Below are 17,767 nucleotides of genomic sequence, written 5' to 3' on the forward strand. Positions count from 1 at the left end.
TGGCCACAGGTTGAGACTTGCCCAACTCGCCCAGTAAAGAGGGGAAATTAGTCTAATGCACTGCCTTAACAAAAGAGAGAGTATGAGCATGAATAATTAATACCACTAGTCTGTGGCAATCGGATAAAATGAAGTCCCATTTGCTCAGCCTTATTAAAAGAGAGAGAGAGAGGGGGAGAGATGCTAAAGGTCGTTAAGGGACTTGTAACATGGAAAGAATCGCCTCTGAGATGGATAATGTGTTTTCTAATCTCTGTGGTCTTTAACTAAACATAATGGTAAAGGTACTCTGGCTATTTCTGGCTTGTTGAATTATTAAGCATTCTGGGAGATTGCTTGGCTCTTATCCAATAACTTAGACTTTTTCATTGGAACAATGTTAATAGGTAACACTTTTTATTTTGTGCGTTAGCTCCTGATACATCTGCGCAGAGTATTTAATGCTTTTCCTCCCTTGTGTCCCCAGGTCCCCCTGGGGAAAGGGATGCTCGTTAGCGTGTTACCCCAGGGGACTTCATTTCACACCCAAATGCTCTTGCTTCGCTTAACCTTCAGCTTGGTACCTGTTAGGTCACTGGTCTTGGGTGTCCATTATAGGATTATAAATATCTTTAAAAGGGTAATCCCTTTGCAGCGTGCATTATAGGATTATAAACCTCCTAAAGATCTTATGCTTTATCTGCCCTTTAACATACAGGCCCTTATTTCAAGTCCCTGTTGACCAGGTATTTTCATTCTTTCTCCTTGGCCTTTCTAAAGAAAATCCTTGTTGCCCTGGGATATTATGGGAGAGCTCATCAGAAGTGTTCTAGCGACTTCAAAGTTGTCATCAGTATGCTTTTAAACCCTCTGTCTTTAAGAAATTATTATTCAGACTTAAAAAAGCGTTATGAGTTCTTTTTGTTGCTTTACCTATCAAGTTTGGCAGGATAAGGTTTTGAAATTCATTTGCAGACCGTAAAATTGCTCAAGACAGAAGTTGAATTTAAAGATGGGTAAAACCTGGAATCTTTCTTCCAGCGATAGGGCTAATTGGCTGGAAATACACACGTGCATTATAAAACTTAACCAAAACAGCACAACAATCTTTAAAAGAATGGAGACTGATGTAAAAAGAGAAGGATCTAGAGGGGGTAGGAGAAGATAAGCAAAAGCTTTTCTCCCAGTTCTGTGCATCTGAACCTTTATTTTTTTACAGGTTCTCTCTTAGATGCAAACACATTAAATCAGTGGACATCTACAAGTTATGTGAGGAGAAATAAATTTTTCGGCTGGTGCTACCCACATGTGAGGATTGCCGCGTGTCTAAAATTGAGACTGCAAGCGGGAGAATATGTAATATTTGCTCCGGTGTAAAACAGGGGAATCATTAAATGCTACGTGGAAGCGATTTTTCATTATAGTCTTTCATGGCCATAACTGAATTTTCAAGTATGTCTCGTATGTTTATAGGATAGATGGGAGCTATGGTCATTTAGATAAATTAATAGTTTATGGATGTTCGCTTTAAGTATTAGCCCCAGGGGACTTTTGAGAAAGCAGCGTTTGGCCCTCTCCTCTCCGGAGTGTTACCGTGCAGCTGGGAAACTGAGCCTCAACTGGGAGCTGGAATACGTTGCTGTTGACCCGATTGTTTATTGTTTGTTAAGTTGAATTCAGCAGTTTATTGACTTTGTCTTTTGTTCAGAACTTTCCAAGGAGAAACTTGGTTGCCAGGCCACAGATATTAATTTCCTTTGCGCTGAAAACCTTGCAAAGTACCTTTGCCAGAATGTCATTATCTCTGGGTTTGGTTAGTGAGCTCTTGGAAGCGGTGCCGCAAGTGAGAACAGGCTGTAAATTGGTCTTTACCTTGAAGACTAACGTTTTCGTGCAGTTTGTAACAACTTTTTCGTAGGTATGGAAGCTTAAATTAATTTTTAGCAACTATTATGTCCTAAGTCACCCCATGCAAACGTAGCGCCTTTCTTGCTTTACAGAGCTCGGGTAAAATTGCTTTTGGGTCTTAAGGATGCAAAATTTCCCGCTAAAGACTGGGATTTGAGGCAGATAGCTTCACAGAGACAAGGCTGGGAAAGGGAACTGGTTGGGAGATGATAAATATTATAAGCAACTGAGGAAGTTGGGTCTGAATGTGTCGATTCTAATCAGGAGCTGCTGATATGTCTGAATAAAACCATGCCTGCCCTTCAGTCAGGAGAAATGGCAGGCGGAAGAAACCCGCAGTCTCTGATCTCCTTTGCAGTATCCCTAGAGGTTTTTAAAAGTTCATTTTGTTGCCTGGAGGCATCCATCACAAAATGGTCCTTTCCTCTCTTAATTCAGCCTTTCAGATGTTTACTCAAATTGCACAGATAGGAAGTAAAAGGCCAGGCGGCATCACCATGGCTGTTTTGGCAAATGTTGAAGTAATAGGTACAGATAGTGTAATATTTATTAAATATTGTGGATATATTTATATAATATGGATATAATGTGGATATAATCAGGAAAGTAGAAATTAAGAATATTGATGCGATGTCGACATAGCCATGCTGATGTTGCCATGGAAGCCGTAAATTTTTTTCCGATGTTTGAACTACCGTTACTCTTGTCATGGTCATAAGTTTCTTTTAAATTAAAGGAGCATCACCATGAAATTTAATAATGTTTATGAAGTTACATAAAACCAGGCACTGCGCTGAGCTCCACTGGGCTTTGACCAGTGTGTTTTTCTGCTTCTAAAAATACTTGGTCTCTTAAATGGAAAGGTCCAAATAGGTAAATCTCATCTGGCCCCACAGGAAAGCGAGCAAACGTGATTAAACTGGTTCCTGCGCGGAGGAGAGGAGGGTGAACAGACGGGAAACAGCTCGTACCTCTCTTCCAGTCTCTGGTTGAATCATCTTGGATGTGGCTTAAAATCAGAGTTGTTTTCATTCCTTTCCCATCTGAACTGCCACTTCAGATGTAATATTTCTCTTAATCTATTTCTGCCGCGTGATCGGTACAGAAGCTATCAGCAGGGCCTGTCAGCGCTGAGTCAGTGCGCAGTTCTGCTCTGCGGCTTTTGCTGAGTTTGATTGAATCTTTCTTGCACGGTCCATCTGTCTAAACGTTCTTAATATTTCCTTTCCCATGTAAGCCTTAAAAACTTGACGTGGAGAAAATCTGTATGGCTTGCTTTGCCTGCCTGAGCACTATACCCATACTGGTTGGCAAGAGCCTGACGTCCCTGCTTCTCGATGGATTCCATGGTGAAACTATATTTCCTGATTTTTGAGGCCGTGTTGTTGGCCTTCTCGATGGGGATAGACCTGTATCTTGGTGATGCATTGGAATATCAAGAAACAAGTCCTGCAGACCATCTCTGGTGGTAACAACTCTGCTCTGCTTTATGCTGCAGCAAAACGCAGCTGTTGTGCCCATGCTACGTTTAGCCGGTGTTTGTTCTCTTTCTGCCAGATTCTTCTTTACAATCTGGAAACAAGTCAGTGTCTGAAGAAGATGGGCAACTCGATGGGTGACTTTACGTGTGTCAACCTCCAGAACAGTCCTCCAAACATGCTTGTGACAGGCAATAAAGACAGAAGGTAGGTACTACCAGGAGCTGTAACCCATCTCAAATGAGCTGACTTCCCGTCCTGCTGTCCTACATCTGGACCTGCTAGAATTTGTTTCTCCTCTAATGTTTCAAATGCAGCCTGCGTGAACTTCAGGAACAAAATATTAGGTAATAGTTGGATGTGGCTGCCAGCTTGCTTTTGTTTCAGAAAGCTCCATGGGAAGACTTTCTTTGTAAGCCATTTGGTGGACGCAGTTGGTGTACAGCCCAGCGAGACCACTTGGAATATCTTCCACTTCCCCACCACCACCCGCAAAATTAGTTTGGCATTTAAAAGCTCACTTTCTGATATTAAAAAAATAACCTAAGGGATGAATCATGTAGGATGAGATGGGTCCGTCTGCCAAATGATGTCAAGAGTGTATTTCGGAACACTGTGTTGTCCCTCAGGTGACAAAAAAAAGAGACTTTCATATGAACAGATTCCAGCTTCTATTTAGCTGATTAGCAGCTTTCTCTTTAACTCCTTGGCTTGGGGAGTAGGATTTTCCCTGCACAATATCTGGTGCCAGGAATGGACGCGCTGGGAACAGTCAGTGCGAAAGGATTAAAGTGCTTAAAAAGACCCTTTGAGTCCAATTTTTAGGTTTTCTTTTTTTGGCTAGTTATTTGTGGGGTCTGATCCAGTGCACCAAAGGAGATGTGGGATGGCGAGGAGCCAGTCTCTAATGGCTCCCTCTTCCTTCCCTCCTCCTTTCCGCGCTGGGCATCAGGCTGCAGGTGGTGGTCTGATGTGGTGGTGGGTATCAGATTGTAAGGCGTATACTTCCCTTTGCCAAATCCCAGACCTCTGTCCCGCCAGTGCAGCAGCTTGCAAAAATGATTATTTTGTCAAACAGCTTTTTTTCCTTCTCAGTGAATAGGCAGCGCAAGCAAACCTCATACTTTCTCAGCAAAGAAGATAAAGGAAATATCTGAAGTTTGACACGTGTAATTGAATCCTTGGGAGGTTTGTTTGGTTTTTTTTTTCCTCTAAAAGCAGATACTTGATTTTCCAAAGCACCTCAGTAAAACTACCTCCAATTTTGATCTCTCGCAGAACGATGGGAGAGTAGACAAAGCTGATATCCCTTAAGTGAGATTGAAATTTACTCCCTTCATACTAGAGTAAATGTCTGCGCCCTTTCCCCTCCAGAAAGCTTTTCAGTGTTTCAGCTCGAGTGTTGACTGAGTTCAGGGGTTGGCCATCACTAAAATAGCAAGAAGTTAGGAATCAATAGTTCAGCAAATAAGTCTGGCATCCAGGAGACGAGTGCGTGTGTGTCTCAGAGGTCAGTTCCTCGCGTGGTGCTGCCTGAACGGTTTTAATAGGTGCTGGGCGTCCGCAGGTGGGATGTGGCTGGAGCCTCCATAGCCCTATTAGAAAGCAAGAGTACAAAACAGCGACCTTGCCGTGGGAGTTCAAACTGCTCTGATGGCCAGCGGGGAAACGTATTCCTGGAATTAAATATAGCACTTCCACATTTTTACTAGTATATGCTATTCTTTTATTTAAAGCAGTGATTTTGAAAAGTGACGCAGACCACCCTGTTGAATTGAAATGTTTTTGGTAGGGCTTATAAAATCTCTTTCCGTCGAAAAATACTGCAGAAGTGTTGCTGATGTGTTTGATTACTGAGCTGTGCTTCACACTGGCGAGAGATACGATACCAGGGAGCGTGTGCTGATGCTCTGCACAACCACCACCCTTTTTTTGGTCAACCTGAGATGGTGCATAGCCTTCGGAAAGCAAACGTATGGCAAGTCCAGTGTATACTGTCACTGAAAGGTGTGGATCAAAACGTGTATTCCATGCTTCCCTAAAGGCAAGTGAGCTTCTAAGATAGTCTAACAGGAGAATCAAAGCCTGGTCATGACAATACCTTCCTTACGGCTCCCTTGAGCTGGGATGAATCTGATGTGCTCCCACTGAGCCCAGCTGTTGAGGCAGGAGATGGCGGGCCATGCCAGATCTGCATTAGAACATCACATTAGATTTGCAAAATGCTTTTCCTTTCTTTTTTTTTTTTTTTTTTTTTTTTTCTAAAGCACATCTAAACAACTCAAGTGTGCCTCTGATTCTTCCAAGGGTGTGCCAGAATGGACACCTGCCTGCAACCTGGGCCCTTGCTAATGAAATAACCAGGACACAATCAGATCTTTGGTTCCAACTGTGCTTACCAAACAGAAGAAGCTTTGATTGCCATGCAGAACACATGCAGCAAGACAGGGAGAGCGCTGGGTGTGAACACTTCCAAAATACCCCGTCCTTTCCCAAAGCACAGCTCTAATATGTAGCCAAAGCTTCTCTCTGCTGGAGTTGGAGAAAGCCAGGAGTCCTTTTTGCCATCAGCAACTGTTGTGATGGGGTTTTCCTAAGGGTGACTGCGGAGCCACACAAAGCGTGCTCCTCGCTCTGTTCCAGCATGTTTTTCTCCATGTCAGATGGATGTTGCTCTGTTGGAGTTTTGGACTGTTCTGTTGCCTTTTATTTCAGTTGCTGCAATGTGTTATTTGTAAAATCATATGATGCAATCTCCATTTGAGAAAGGAAAAGGAAAGACTTGCAACACCATTAGGATCGTAGCAGGGGTATGGAATAAAGTACAGTTAATGTGTTGGAACAAGTGTGTTTTGGCCTTTTCTGGAATTAATGTGTACCTGATGGTTTCATTCTTGATAGCCATCAGCTGGGAGGAACTTTCTCTGGCTTCTTTTCAAATCTGAGATCAGTATTTCCCCTTTACTCGTGTTTTCACTTGCATTTTTTTTTTTATTCACTTACATCCTTTGCTTTATCTCTTAATCTTGATCTATAAGGATCAAAAAACATACTTCTTTGTGATGTGTACTGGATTTAAACTTAACGCCGTTAGCTTTAGCTGGTGTTGTAGACTTGTGGCAGTGGTTGAAATCTAAGCTCTTTTTCTGCAGTTCTGCGTCGTTACCCGTAGCCTAGTCTTCGGTATGTTTCTCTTCAAAATGCCTTGTCTGAGTGATCAGTAATTTCTGAAAAATCAGACGTGCTTAAAAGCTGCCCACGGCCACTGGTGGCGTTTTTGAAATCATTTCAGAAGAGATACTGGTTGGGTGCTCGTGGGTAGCAATATTGGTGAATAACTCAGGCGTATAAACCTTTGATTCCCTTGACTTGTCTCTTAAATTGTCACATGTTTAGTCCCTTCCTCAGTTTTTGTAATAATAGTTCTTCCCTTGATCCTCATAATAATATTAGCCCATGGCCATAGTGGGTGTGGGTTAGGTACCAAGGGGCAGGAGGTGTTAGCACTATGCCCAAAACAGGGTACTTTATGCCTCGTGGAATTGCTGACGCTTTGGGAGGCGTAGATAGAGGAGCTTTCTCCAAATTTCCCTTACGTTTCATGTCACCTAGGACTTGTAAAGAGACAGAGACGCCCTTTATGGTGGGAGTAGTCTGCCTCAAAAAAGTCTTTGGTAACAGGGTGAAAACTCAGTGGTGAAAAGTGTCATCCGTGTTGGGTTTCTGGCCCTGTCGTGGCCGTGGGACTGCTGCTGTCCTGTGAAAGCAGCGTAGCCGTCCTGGGCATACTTTCATAACCCTGAAGTACTTGTGCTCTCAGAACTCCCAGGCTGCAGATCCACAGCTGGTTTTATCTCTGTTCTTGGTTATGGATTAGAATAACCATTGCGATAACCAAATTCTTTATTTGCTTTTGTTTAGGGTCAGGGTATTCGATCTCCGCAAAAGCGAATCTTTGTGCTCCTTCTATGCCCACCAGTTAGGAGTGTCTGCGGTCCAGATGGACGACTGGAAGATCGTCAGCGGAGGAGAAGAGGGCTTGGTCTGTGTGTGGGACCAACGGATGGGCACCAAACTCTGGGAAATGCACGCCAGGTAATTTTCTCTGCCCAGGGTCCTGTTGCAAGGGTGTTTGTGGGAATGGGATGATCCAGGACCAAAATGATAAGATGCCCATGTCTAAAGCTTCTGAGAGTTCTGTTAGTTTTCATGTGATTTGGGAACAGATTGCCTCCCCACCTGGAGTCTTGTGCGTGTTTTGGTGTGTGCCCTTTAGCTGTCGTAGGCTTTTTACTCATTAGTTAAAGAGAATGCTTCAGTCGGCGTAAGGGAGCGTGGAAATTGTTTTCCCTGGATTTTCTGTGAAGTTCAGTTAGTGTCTTCTCCCTGCCCCATGCCGAAGCAGTATTTGCTTCATTGAACCTCGGGTTTGAAATGCTGGACTCCTGGCTGTTGTCTTCGCACTGACTGGTTCTGGCTGTCTCTCTCCGCTATATCCTTACACAATACCTGGGTTTCTGCTCACCTCGTTAAGGCGTTCCCTCAGCAGTAAGAATCAAAGCCAAGCTGGTATTTGAACTCATTTAAATATTAAAATACCAGTTTGTACTGAAAGCACAAGAAGTACAGTACTGAAAGTACAAGCAGAGATCAGTATCCTGGAGATGACAGAAGGCTGTTAGTTGCTACAGCCAAATTCTGATTTCCTGATCAAGGCACAGCTCCCAGGGAGTGAGCTTTGTCTGAAGGAAGGCCTCAAGGATTTAGCCCCTTGTAAGTCTGAGTGATACCCTTAATAAAATGAACAGATAAATCCTGACTTTTTTTTTTTTTTGATGCATCTTCCCTAAAGAGGAGCAAGATGAGGTATTTACAGTCAGAGAAGTTCAAGTTGGAGTTGTCATTGATTAATAGCATTTATCTCCTCCTCTGTTGACCCTGTGAATTATAAAGCCCGTTGCGATGGGGCTGATGCATTAAGGACAATATTGCATTGATTGGAGCAGCGCTAATGAGCGTGCCAAGGAGGAGGGCAGGCAGTGCAGATCGGCTGAGCTTTGGGGGTGTAGTAAAAGTGAAACCATTAGATTAAACAGTTTTAAATACTGTTTATATAGGAATCGGAAGGGATCGCTTCAATCCAAAAGGCCTCCCTAGGTAAGAAGGTGCGCGTGGTGTTATCCATCCCAGCAGCCCGGTGTCATGAATGGAAACCAAGGGCAGAAGCTAAGGGAGATGACAGGAGATGCTTTAGGGTCATGGAGATGAGCCGTTTTAATCTGAGAAGTTACTCCTACTTGAACAGTAAATGCTGATAAAGTGGCTCAGGGTTAGTTTACTCACCAGTGAGAGGAAAGGGAAAGAAGACCAGACCTCAGCTTGTGCCACACAGCGCATTTCTCAAGCGACCGTAGCTCAACTCGGGGCTTCGGGATGGGGGCGCGGGGTCCTGGGTGTCCCCCATCCTTCACTTTGGGAACATCCCGCTCTTCCCAGGAACGTGCTGCTGCCGTCCTTAAAGCAGCGAAGCAAGCAGGCAGCCCGGATCCCTTGCAGCTTGTGTGCTGCCAAGTGTCTCGGATCTTTTCTGGCCTCCACGTGTGTTCTGGTAAGAGCCCACTAGATGGGGATAAAAGCTGCGTTTATTTGCTCCAGACAGGAAAAGAGCCAAAGGTGCAGGTTCCCAGCCTCTGGCCATAGAGAGGCCGTTGATTTAAATGAGGAGTTCATTAATCCAGAGCGATTCCTTTACTGCACTTGGATTTTAGCAGCCTAATGCAGGTGGCATCTCACACAGTGCTGTGGGTTATTTTTTCAGGCATCCGGTCCGCCACGTGTGGTTTAATTCTCATAGCCTCATCACTGCAAACATCCCCGATGACAAAACTCCCCGAGGCGCCAGCATCACGGATGATGACCTTACCGCGCACCGCAAGTGAGTAACCGGGCTCTGAAGGGTAGGGTTTTTGGCATGGCGAAGGTCTGCTGTATCATATATTTTTAAAACGACACACTAAGCACCTGAGTCACGATCCAGAGCAGTAATAGAGAAGGTAGAGCATCTAAAAAAAATAAAATGAAAGAAGCTTTAAGAGAAGGCTTTCCAAAGTGTTGATGAATTGGCTCTTTATTTACTTCTGAGCACAAAAAATAAAAAAGCATTTCTCTTTCAGCAAGGGAAAATAAAGGCCACTGAAGCCAGGCAGGGAATGCAGCCCTTGCCTTGCTCTAAATATTAGTAATGATATCTCCTCCTAAAGGAAAACTACTGGTACTTAAACTCCAGGTTTTGGTATTTGCATCTCAGGCGGCTGTTAGCATGTCTAATTGAACTACCAAACTACAATGTACTTATCTTCCGCCTTCCTGAATAGATGAGAAACGTTTCAGCAGATGACAGTCACATCTCTGCATTGCTAAAGTGAATGATTCACCGCTCGCTTCCAGGGCTCAGTGGGGTCCCTGGCAGGAGGTAGGAGGCGGTTTTTTCTGTTAAAACCTCACAGACAGCCCTAGTGCGGAAGGGGCTGGGGTTTTATATTCAGCTTTTGAAGCATCGAATTTTGATCCTTTATGGCAATCTCCAACTTTGTTCCTTTCCCCTGTTGAGATATATAATTAAGGTAAAATGGTGGCTCCTGGTTGTGTTTTGTACAGGCATCGAGGAATCATTTATGCCTACGAGTTCTCAGTGGACCAGTTGGCAGTAGAAAGCGTCCTTCCTATTTGCCGCTCCTCCTACGATGAAGTGACTGGTTACAACTACAACATTGGCCTTGCAGTTCCCTACGATAACATTTAGGTAACTCGCTTTACTTGGCTTCTGTGGTCCGGCCCTCTGCCAAGTACATGGCCAAAGGCAAAAAGGAGATCCAGAAGGATCCAAGCGCCAAAAAGATGGCGTGGGCCGTAGGTGCATCAAACCGGCTAAGCGATTGCCGAAAACCTGGGGGTATGGACCAGAAGAGAGAGGATGGCTGCCCTCGAGCGTATCGCTAAAATACGTTGCTGCGCAAATGTTCGAAGGTCCACTGTGGTGGAAGGGAGAGTCTGAAGAGTGAAGGGGAGCAGTACGCTTCCGTGGAAACAAAAATGTTCCTTTCTGCTGCTTGTGGGAAAAACGCTGCTGACCCCATCTTGGCAGGGGACACGGTCAGGGAGCGAGAGCCCCGGGTGGCAAACTGCTGAAGTGGTGGGGGGCTGGGGAGTTCATGCCTGTCCCGAGAGGGAAAGGAAAAACACCAAGGACTTGGGAAAAGCATCTTGCTGAGCCACATGTTTGAAATTTGTTTCCTTGTAATGAGCTGCTCATTCTTCTTTTCCTGGGAGCGCATTGGAATGTGTCTAGGAGCAGGACCCTGCACAAAAGGTTACGGTGGTTGGGAGAGGGGGAGTATGGTGGAGAGAGGGAGGGGAAGGTTGGCCTTGGCCAGGCCGGATGCTTGGAAACACAGCAGGCCACACGCATCAAAATTATTTTTAAGTAAATTATTTTTTTAAGTCTCTAAAATTCTGTATTAAATGTTTTTAATTGTATACGTACGTGTTTGTGGGGGTTGTTTTGTTCGTAAGCCTTTTAGGGTGAACTAACCCCTGTGCACTGAGACAAGAGGCTGTTGTGTCTCGGGTGAGTTGTCGGGTATGTTCTCTGCTGGGTCGTGGCCCTCCACGGCACCCGGAGGCTTTCCCCGCTGTCTGCGACTTGGGTTTCTGACACTGTCCTCACTTCTGAGCTGGGAATTCATCACCTTGGTTTAGTGAAGCAGAAGGCATGAACTGGCCGCAATCCCTCTGCTGTGGAGAAGCACCAAGGCTGAAAGAGATGGTGTAGAACCCCAGGTGAAAGGAGGAGTAAGAGGAGTAAGGCTTTCTCTTAAATCCGAGCTGCGCTGACATAGGTAGAATCAGTCTGGCGAACAAGAGCTCGAGTCCTGCGTGGGTATCTTTTACTTTTTTAAAACTATTTTGTGGTTGTGATTTGCCCTTGTAAACTTACTGGTGCAAGGCAAAGCCACGTAAATCAAGTTTAAATTGAGATCAGGTTTTAATTTAACACCTTTTCGCTGGCTTAACGGAATCCATTTAAACGTACCGTGCTGGAGCGGTGTAGGAAATGTGTCCGGACCTGCAGGAGAGGGGCTGCAGGGCTGTCACTTCAGCCCTCGACCAGTCACCGAGGCACCCCTGGAGAGCTTGGTGCTGGCCTCCTCCTGCCTGGAGACGGGCAGATTTCACAGCTCTTCCTTGGCTTTGGCTTGGGGTAATTTTCCGTGGCCCCTAGGCCGCCTTTCACTTGTGGGTTTGGGTTTTAACAGTTCCTCGTGATGGCCTGATACAAGAAGTGCAAGGGGCAAAGTTATTCTGTCTGACCAATAAATTTTATCTTTTTATAAAGGTTTGGTCTCTTTTTTTTTTTTTTTCCTTTTTTTCTTTCTCTGGGAAGCCAGCTCCTTTGCTTCATTCCTGGAAGTGCAAGAAGTGTTACGGATACATAGTTTGGACAAGAGCTCGGCTGAAACCTGTCAAATAAATAGTAGTTCCTGTAGCACGAATGATTTTGTGGGTTGCTCCAGCCCCTGTGTCTTCTGGTGTAGCTGAACACAGAGAACTTCCACCGTTGTCGTTCTCTTCCCCTCCCTGCTGTGACCTGCTGCCCCAACTTGCTTAATGCACCCTTGGCTTGTTCCCACTTTGACTCTCCTTATCTTGCCTCGTTATCTCAGGGCAGCTTTGTTCTTTTTTCATCTCCCTGCAGCAAGTAGCAGAGAAGTTGGTCTTGTGGCCGATGTGTTGAGTCCACCTCCGCATTTCCCCTCTCCTTCCGCACTGCCGGCAGTAAGAATTCCTCCTTGACCGTGGTAGTCACCGAGCTGTTAGAAAACCAGTGCTTTGCAGCACCTGCGTTTGTAGAGGTGTTTGCTTTCTTGCGCAGGGAAGACCTACAAGCCATGAATTCATTGGGGATCGAACATCAACCCATCCAGATACCAGAAGGCTCAGGTCACCTCCAGTGAAGAAAAATCCTCGGTCCCCACAGGCATTTCCTTGGCTCACAGTCTGGATGCAGCTCCTCCGGGTGGGTTGGAGGGTGGTCCTTTTGCTCTATTTATCCTGTCACTGGAATTCGTTCAGGAAGGTTGTACCACAGCAGAAGACTCTGTGCATATTTAACTGGCATTCATAATGCAAATGAGGGCACTTAGGCCGTTGGAGAGTATCCATGTTGGGAGTTTTGATTTTTGTTTCTGAAGAGGGATGTTGTCCTACTTCACTGGGTAGTCATTAATACTGCGCTGAAGTGGGTGCTGGGGCGTAACGAATGCAGTCGGGACTGTCCACATCGTTGCCAGGGTTAGGTGATATTTAAATGGAGCCTCTTCCCTAATAACAAGCAAGAATGGAGTCACCATCCAATCTATCTCCAGATAGATGCCACCTTTGGATTTCGGGTCTGGGTGCTCCCTAGGACTTGTTAGTGCTACCAGTTGGTGGTAGGTAGGGGTGAAGGTGGACTTCTGTCTCACAGACCCCCGTTGTGTGCCACAGGCAAAGGTTAGCACTCAAGAAGGGGACGTCTCTTCTGTGTTGGGTGGTGCCCGAGGCTGATGGCAGAGATTTGAGTTGAGGAGCTGCAGTCAGGACACGTTGGACCGGTGTCGTGGATTGACCAGGCAGGGGTTAGACTGAAGGTGGAGGCCCAGACAGGGTGCAGTGTGCCTGGGGCTGACCACCAGACGGGCTGAGTAGTTGGGGAAAGCTAAAGAAGTGATCAGAAGGCACCAAAGGAGCAAGTAGTGAAGAGCCTCAAGAATGACTGACTTCTGGTTCCTATTGGTGACGGTGATCCTTAGCAAAAAGAGGTGTCTGTTGTCTTCGTGGGAAGGATCCCTGGATATAAGTTTCTTCCCTACTATTCTCTAAAGAGAATATATGATCAAAGGGGGAGGCTGTCTCTCTACCGCAGCCTCCAGCTCAGCTCTGGAGCTCTGACTTCAATGAGAAGCGATGGGTGGTGCACAGCAAAGCGGTCTTGATGCACAGGCCGTGGTAGGACATGCTCAGCTGTAGTGCCCTACTGGAAAAACCCCAGCTGTCCCTCCACCTATTTTGGTTCCAAGCCACCGGGAAAGTGCCTTTCGCCTCTGTTTTGTGTCCTTGACCACCTTGGCAGTGGGGGAAGAGCGATTCCAGCATTTTGTGGTCTGCCATCCCCTCTCTTGATGCTGAGGAGCCGGGGAAAGAGGAACAGCGGGTGCTCTTTGTGCAGAGAGGGTCTGGGGGGAGGTGTCTCTGACACCCCTTCCCTGGAGCTCAGCTCCGCAGAGCAGAGCCGTCCCCTCCCGCCCTCCTCCTCTCAGCCTCTGCTGTCGTGCCCCTGGCCAGAGGGGAAGATTCCTCTCTCATTCCCCATCCTAGTTGCTGTCAGAGTGGGGTGAGCAGGTGGTATCGATGACCCACAGTGCTGCAAAAAACAATTCTTTATGCCCTTTCTGCCCCTTCTTTTCTTTCAGTGACGTTTGGTAGCTCATTTGCCCTTTCTGTGGGTGGTCCTAAAGCCTTCAGCTACGTCCCTGAGGGACGGGATGCCTTTCAGGGGGACCTGGAGAGGTGGGCCTGTGTGAACCTCCTGAGGTTCAACAAGGCCAAGTGCAGGGTCCTGCCCCTCAGTCGCAGGCAATCCCTGGTACCAAGACAGGCTGGGGATGGAGGGATGGAGAGCAGCCCTGCTGAGGAGGACTCGGGGGTGCTGGGGGGTGAGAAGCTCCACACGCCCCGGCAACGTGCGCTGGCAGCCCAGAAACCCCCCGCAGCCCGGGCTGCATCCCCAGCAGCGTGGGCAGCAGGGCGAGGGGGGGATTCTGCCCCTCTGCTCCGCTCTGTGAGACCCCCCTGCAGTGCTGCCTCCAGCGCTGGGGCACCAACAGCAGAAGGACACGGAGCTGTTGGAGCGGGGCCAGAGGAGGCCCCGGAGCTGCTGGGAGGGCTGGAGCCCCTCTGCTGGGAGGACAGGCTGAGAGAGCTGGGGGGGTTCAGCCTGGAGGAGAGAAGGCTCCGGGGAGACCTTACTGTGGCCTTTCAGTACCTGAAGGGGCTTATAAGAAAGGTGGGGACAGAGTTTTTAGCAGGGCCTGTGGCAGTAGGACAAGGGGTAATGGCTTTAAACTCAAAAGAGATTCAAACTAGAGAGAAGGAAGAAACGTTTTACACTGGGAGTGGTGAGACCCTGGCCCAGGTTGCCCAGAGGGGTGGGAGGTGCTCCATCCCTGGAAACATTGAAGGTCAGGTTGGATGGGACTCTGAGCAACCAGCAATGGGCCCTGGTGGCCAAGAAGGCCAATGGCATCCTGGGGGACATCAAGAAGAGCGTGGCCAGCAGGTGGAGGGAGGTCATCCTCCCCCTCTGCTCTGCCCTGGGGAGGCCACACCTGGAGTGCTGGGTCCAGTTCTGGGCTCCCCGGTTCAAGAAGGACAGGGAACTGCTGGAGAGAGGGCAGCAGACATTATGGAGATGATCAGGGCCTGGAGCATCTCTGTGCTGAGGAAAGGCTGGGAGCCCTGGGGCTGTTCAGCTGGAGAAGAGCAGGCTGAGAGGGGATCTCATCAGTGCTCAGCAAGAGCTAAAGGGTGGGTGTCAGGAGGATGGGGCCAGGCTCTTCTCAGTGGTGCCCAGGGACAGGACAAGAGGTAACGGGCACAAACTTGACCATGGGAAGTTCTGTCCCAACATGAGGAGGAACTTCTTTGCTGTGAGGGTGGCAGAGCCCTGGCACAGGCTGCCCAGAGAGGTGGGGGAGTCTCCGTCTCTGGAGACATTCCAACCCCGCCTGGAGGCGTTCCTGTGCCACCTGCTGTGGGTGACCCTGCTCTGGCAGGGGTTGGACTGGGTGATCTCCAGAGGGCCCTTCCCACCCCTGCCAGTCTGGGGTTCTGTGGAAACCACGAGTCACTGCTCTCGCCATACACTGCTCAGCCTTTATTGGCCTTCCCTGAGTTTTCCAACACGCAGCAAAGCTGCTTCAATTTTCCAGTTATCCTCTCGTGACGCTGCTGGGTTTGGCAACGCCAGCCGCGTGCCACATCCTGGCTCTCAGCGCCTTGGCACCTCTCACCGTGCCCCGTACCAGAGCTGCCCTCCTTTACCGAGCGCTCCGGGTTTTGCAGGATTTTCCTGTGGTCTGCGACAGAAACGTTACCCTTGCCGGCTTTCCCAGCGCTCCGCCAGTTTTTCCCGCCCTTTGCAGAATGATTCCCCTGGGTCTCGCTGGGTTTTGCTGTGCGTCGCGTTCAGCGTTGCATGGCCCAGCCCTGGCTTTCCGCTGCCCGTGGGAGCGATGCTCCTGCCCCCCCGGGGGAACGGCGGCTGTGGGCAGGGCTGGTCCCAGCCTTGGGGCCTCTGCCCTTCATCATCGGCCCTTTGCGGCGGGGACAATGGGGTTTATCTTCCCCAGCCCTCCCGTTCCACTCTCCCTCTCATCTGCTCCCTGCGTCCCTCCCTCCCGCTCTTGCCTTCATCCCGTTTCCCGCAGGGAAGACAAACACCGGCAAAGGCAGAACACGCCGCAGCCCCTTTGCTTTGGGTCCTGCCTCCGCTTGCCCGCAGCCCCTGCTCCCGCGCCTTCCTCGCCACGTGGCAAAATAGCTGGGGGACAGCTAATTAGCTCAAGGGATAATTATTATTGGCCCCCTATTTCCCTGCATTGCGTGGTGTATCCAGCCCTTGCTGGCTGCGGGAAGCACTGATGTCTCCTCCAAGAAAACCATGGTTTGGAGGGGGAGTGGGACCATCATTTTATGTCACCTCCTGAAACAGCAGCAGCAAAGGGCTTTGCTCGGGAGGGGCAGCCCCGCCGGGCAATTTTGGGGTGGAAAAGGGCCCTTTCAAACACTCACCCCCGCTGCTCCGGGGAGTGGGATGGTTCTGCAGCGTCTGCCGGGTAATTCCTGTGAGAGGACGGGGAAAGGAGCCCGGGGCTGCTCCTGAAACCTGGGGATGGCGGGAGGAGCTGGGTGTCACGCTCTGGTGTGCGTGGGGAGGAGGGAAGGGAGCACCGAGGGTCTGGCACAGGGAGGAGGATGAGGAGGTTCAGGAGGAGGAGGTTCGGTCTCAGCCAGCTCTGACCCTCTGCACCAGTTGGTGCCGATGCGGATGGAGCTGGGGGGGAGCCCAGGAGATGGAGGCGTCCGGAGGAGCAATAAAACAGGACTGACGAGTCCCACAGCCCTGCAAACACAGACGAGGCTGTGGTTGCCATCGGGCGACCCTCAGGGCCGGAACGGCTGCGCTGGCCGAGCTGGGGGCTCCATCGCCACCATCCCCTCCCAGCCCCGGCGCTCAGCCCTGCCCGCGGCGCAGGCACCATCGCTGGCTCCTGCCACCCAGCCCAGCTCGAGCCCCGTGTGCCGGCACCATCATGGCTCAACCAACGCCACGACGGCGGCCGCGCTGTCCCACGGCTTTGCGGCATGTCCCACCTCGCCGTGGATGGCATCCCCGCACGCGGAACCGTGACACGGGATGGGCTCCGTCCCTGCGGCTCCCTGCGAAGCCGGGTGAGCCCAGCGCGCCCCGGGTGCTGTCGAGCAGCACAGGTCTCTCCAGGACAGGGCTGCAATGCAGGGAAGGGCTGTCCTTCGCCGGGGTGGCGCGGCCGCTCGTGGTCCGGGCTTTGAGGAGCTCTCGGGTCCAGCAGCTCTGAAGGAGAGCAGGGACCTCCTCGACTCCGCCAGGGGCAAGACGGGGGTTTTTCGGAGGGGCAAAGCTGCAGAAGCCTGTGACGGCGAGCCCTTACCTGTGCCTGCAGCACAGGGATGCCTGGGCAGTGCAAAAACCCCCCGCTAATGCGGAAGAGAAGGAAAAACTGTGCCCTGAGCCGGGGGGACGGCGGAGGGGGCCGTCCGTGGCTCCGCAGCCCCCGCTCCCTGCAGCCCTCACTCACCCGCTGCCGGCTGCTCGCTCTGCCGGGGGCTATTTTTCCGTGGAGCATACATGTCACCGGGGGAAGCTATTTTTGACAAAACAAACAAATCTTTCCAGCTTTTCTAAAAATAGCCATTGCCCTTTTTTTTTTCTTTTTTTTTTTTTTTTCTTCCCTCCCCCCTCCCTTCCCGGCTCCGGCTGCCTTAGAGACAGAAATCCGCCTGGAGCCATCCAGTTATTAATACCAGTAAACAAACCCTTATCTCCGGTGCCTTGTTCTAGCGGGAACATGTGGGGGTGGCAGCCGCCCGGCTGCCAGGAGCCCCGCGCCCCCCCCTGTCCCCGCATCCCGGCTGCCTGCCTCCCCGCGGGCCCACGCTGCTGCTCCTGCCGGCGGACGCAGCCCGGGTGGCCGGGCTGGCTTTGCTTTGGGGTCACGACTTGGTGCCGCTGCCACCTTCGCTGGCTCGAGCATCTCCTGGGC

The 17,767-nt window shown here is 49.5% G+C and overlaps 1 protein-coding gene across 4 annotated transcripts in view; it reads left to right on the forward strand.

Annotated features, from left to right (window-relative positions):
• The window catches only part of FBXW8 (F-box and WD repeat domain containing 8), a 53,139-nt gene extending 41,380 nt beyond the window's left edge, over nt 1-11,759 (forward strand). For 3 of the 4 annotated variants that reach the window (XM_054219846.1, XM_054219847.1, XM_054219848.1), the window contains 4 exons: nt 3,445-3,572; nt 7,287-7,460; nt 9,184-9,300; nt 10,023-11,759. In XM_054219846.1, the coding sequence (XP_054075821.1) occupies nt 3,445-3,572; nt 7,287-7,460; nt 9,184-9,300; nt 10,023-10,167 (564 nt within the window). In that variant the 3' untranslated portion in view covers nt 10,168-11,759. Of the gene's footprint in view, nt 1-3,444; nt 3,573-7,286; nt 7,461-9,183; nt 9,301-9,739; nt 9,838-10,022 lie in introns of all 4 variants that reach the window. The other variant, XR_008469191.1, reaches the window with a different exon arrangement.
• Nucleotides 11,760-17,767: the final 6,008 nt, after the last annotated feature.

The sequence above is a fragment of the Rissa tridactyla genome, chromosome 13 (genome assembly GCF_028500815.1).
Source record: "Rissa tridactyla isolate bRisTri1 chromosome 13, bRisTri1.patW.cur.20221130, whole genome shotgun sequence".
In the NCBI taxonomy this organism is placed as follows: domain Eukaryota; kingdom Metazoa; phylum Chordata; class Aves; order Charadriiformes; family Laridae; genus Rissa; species Rissa tridactyla.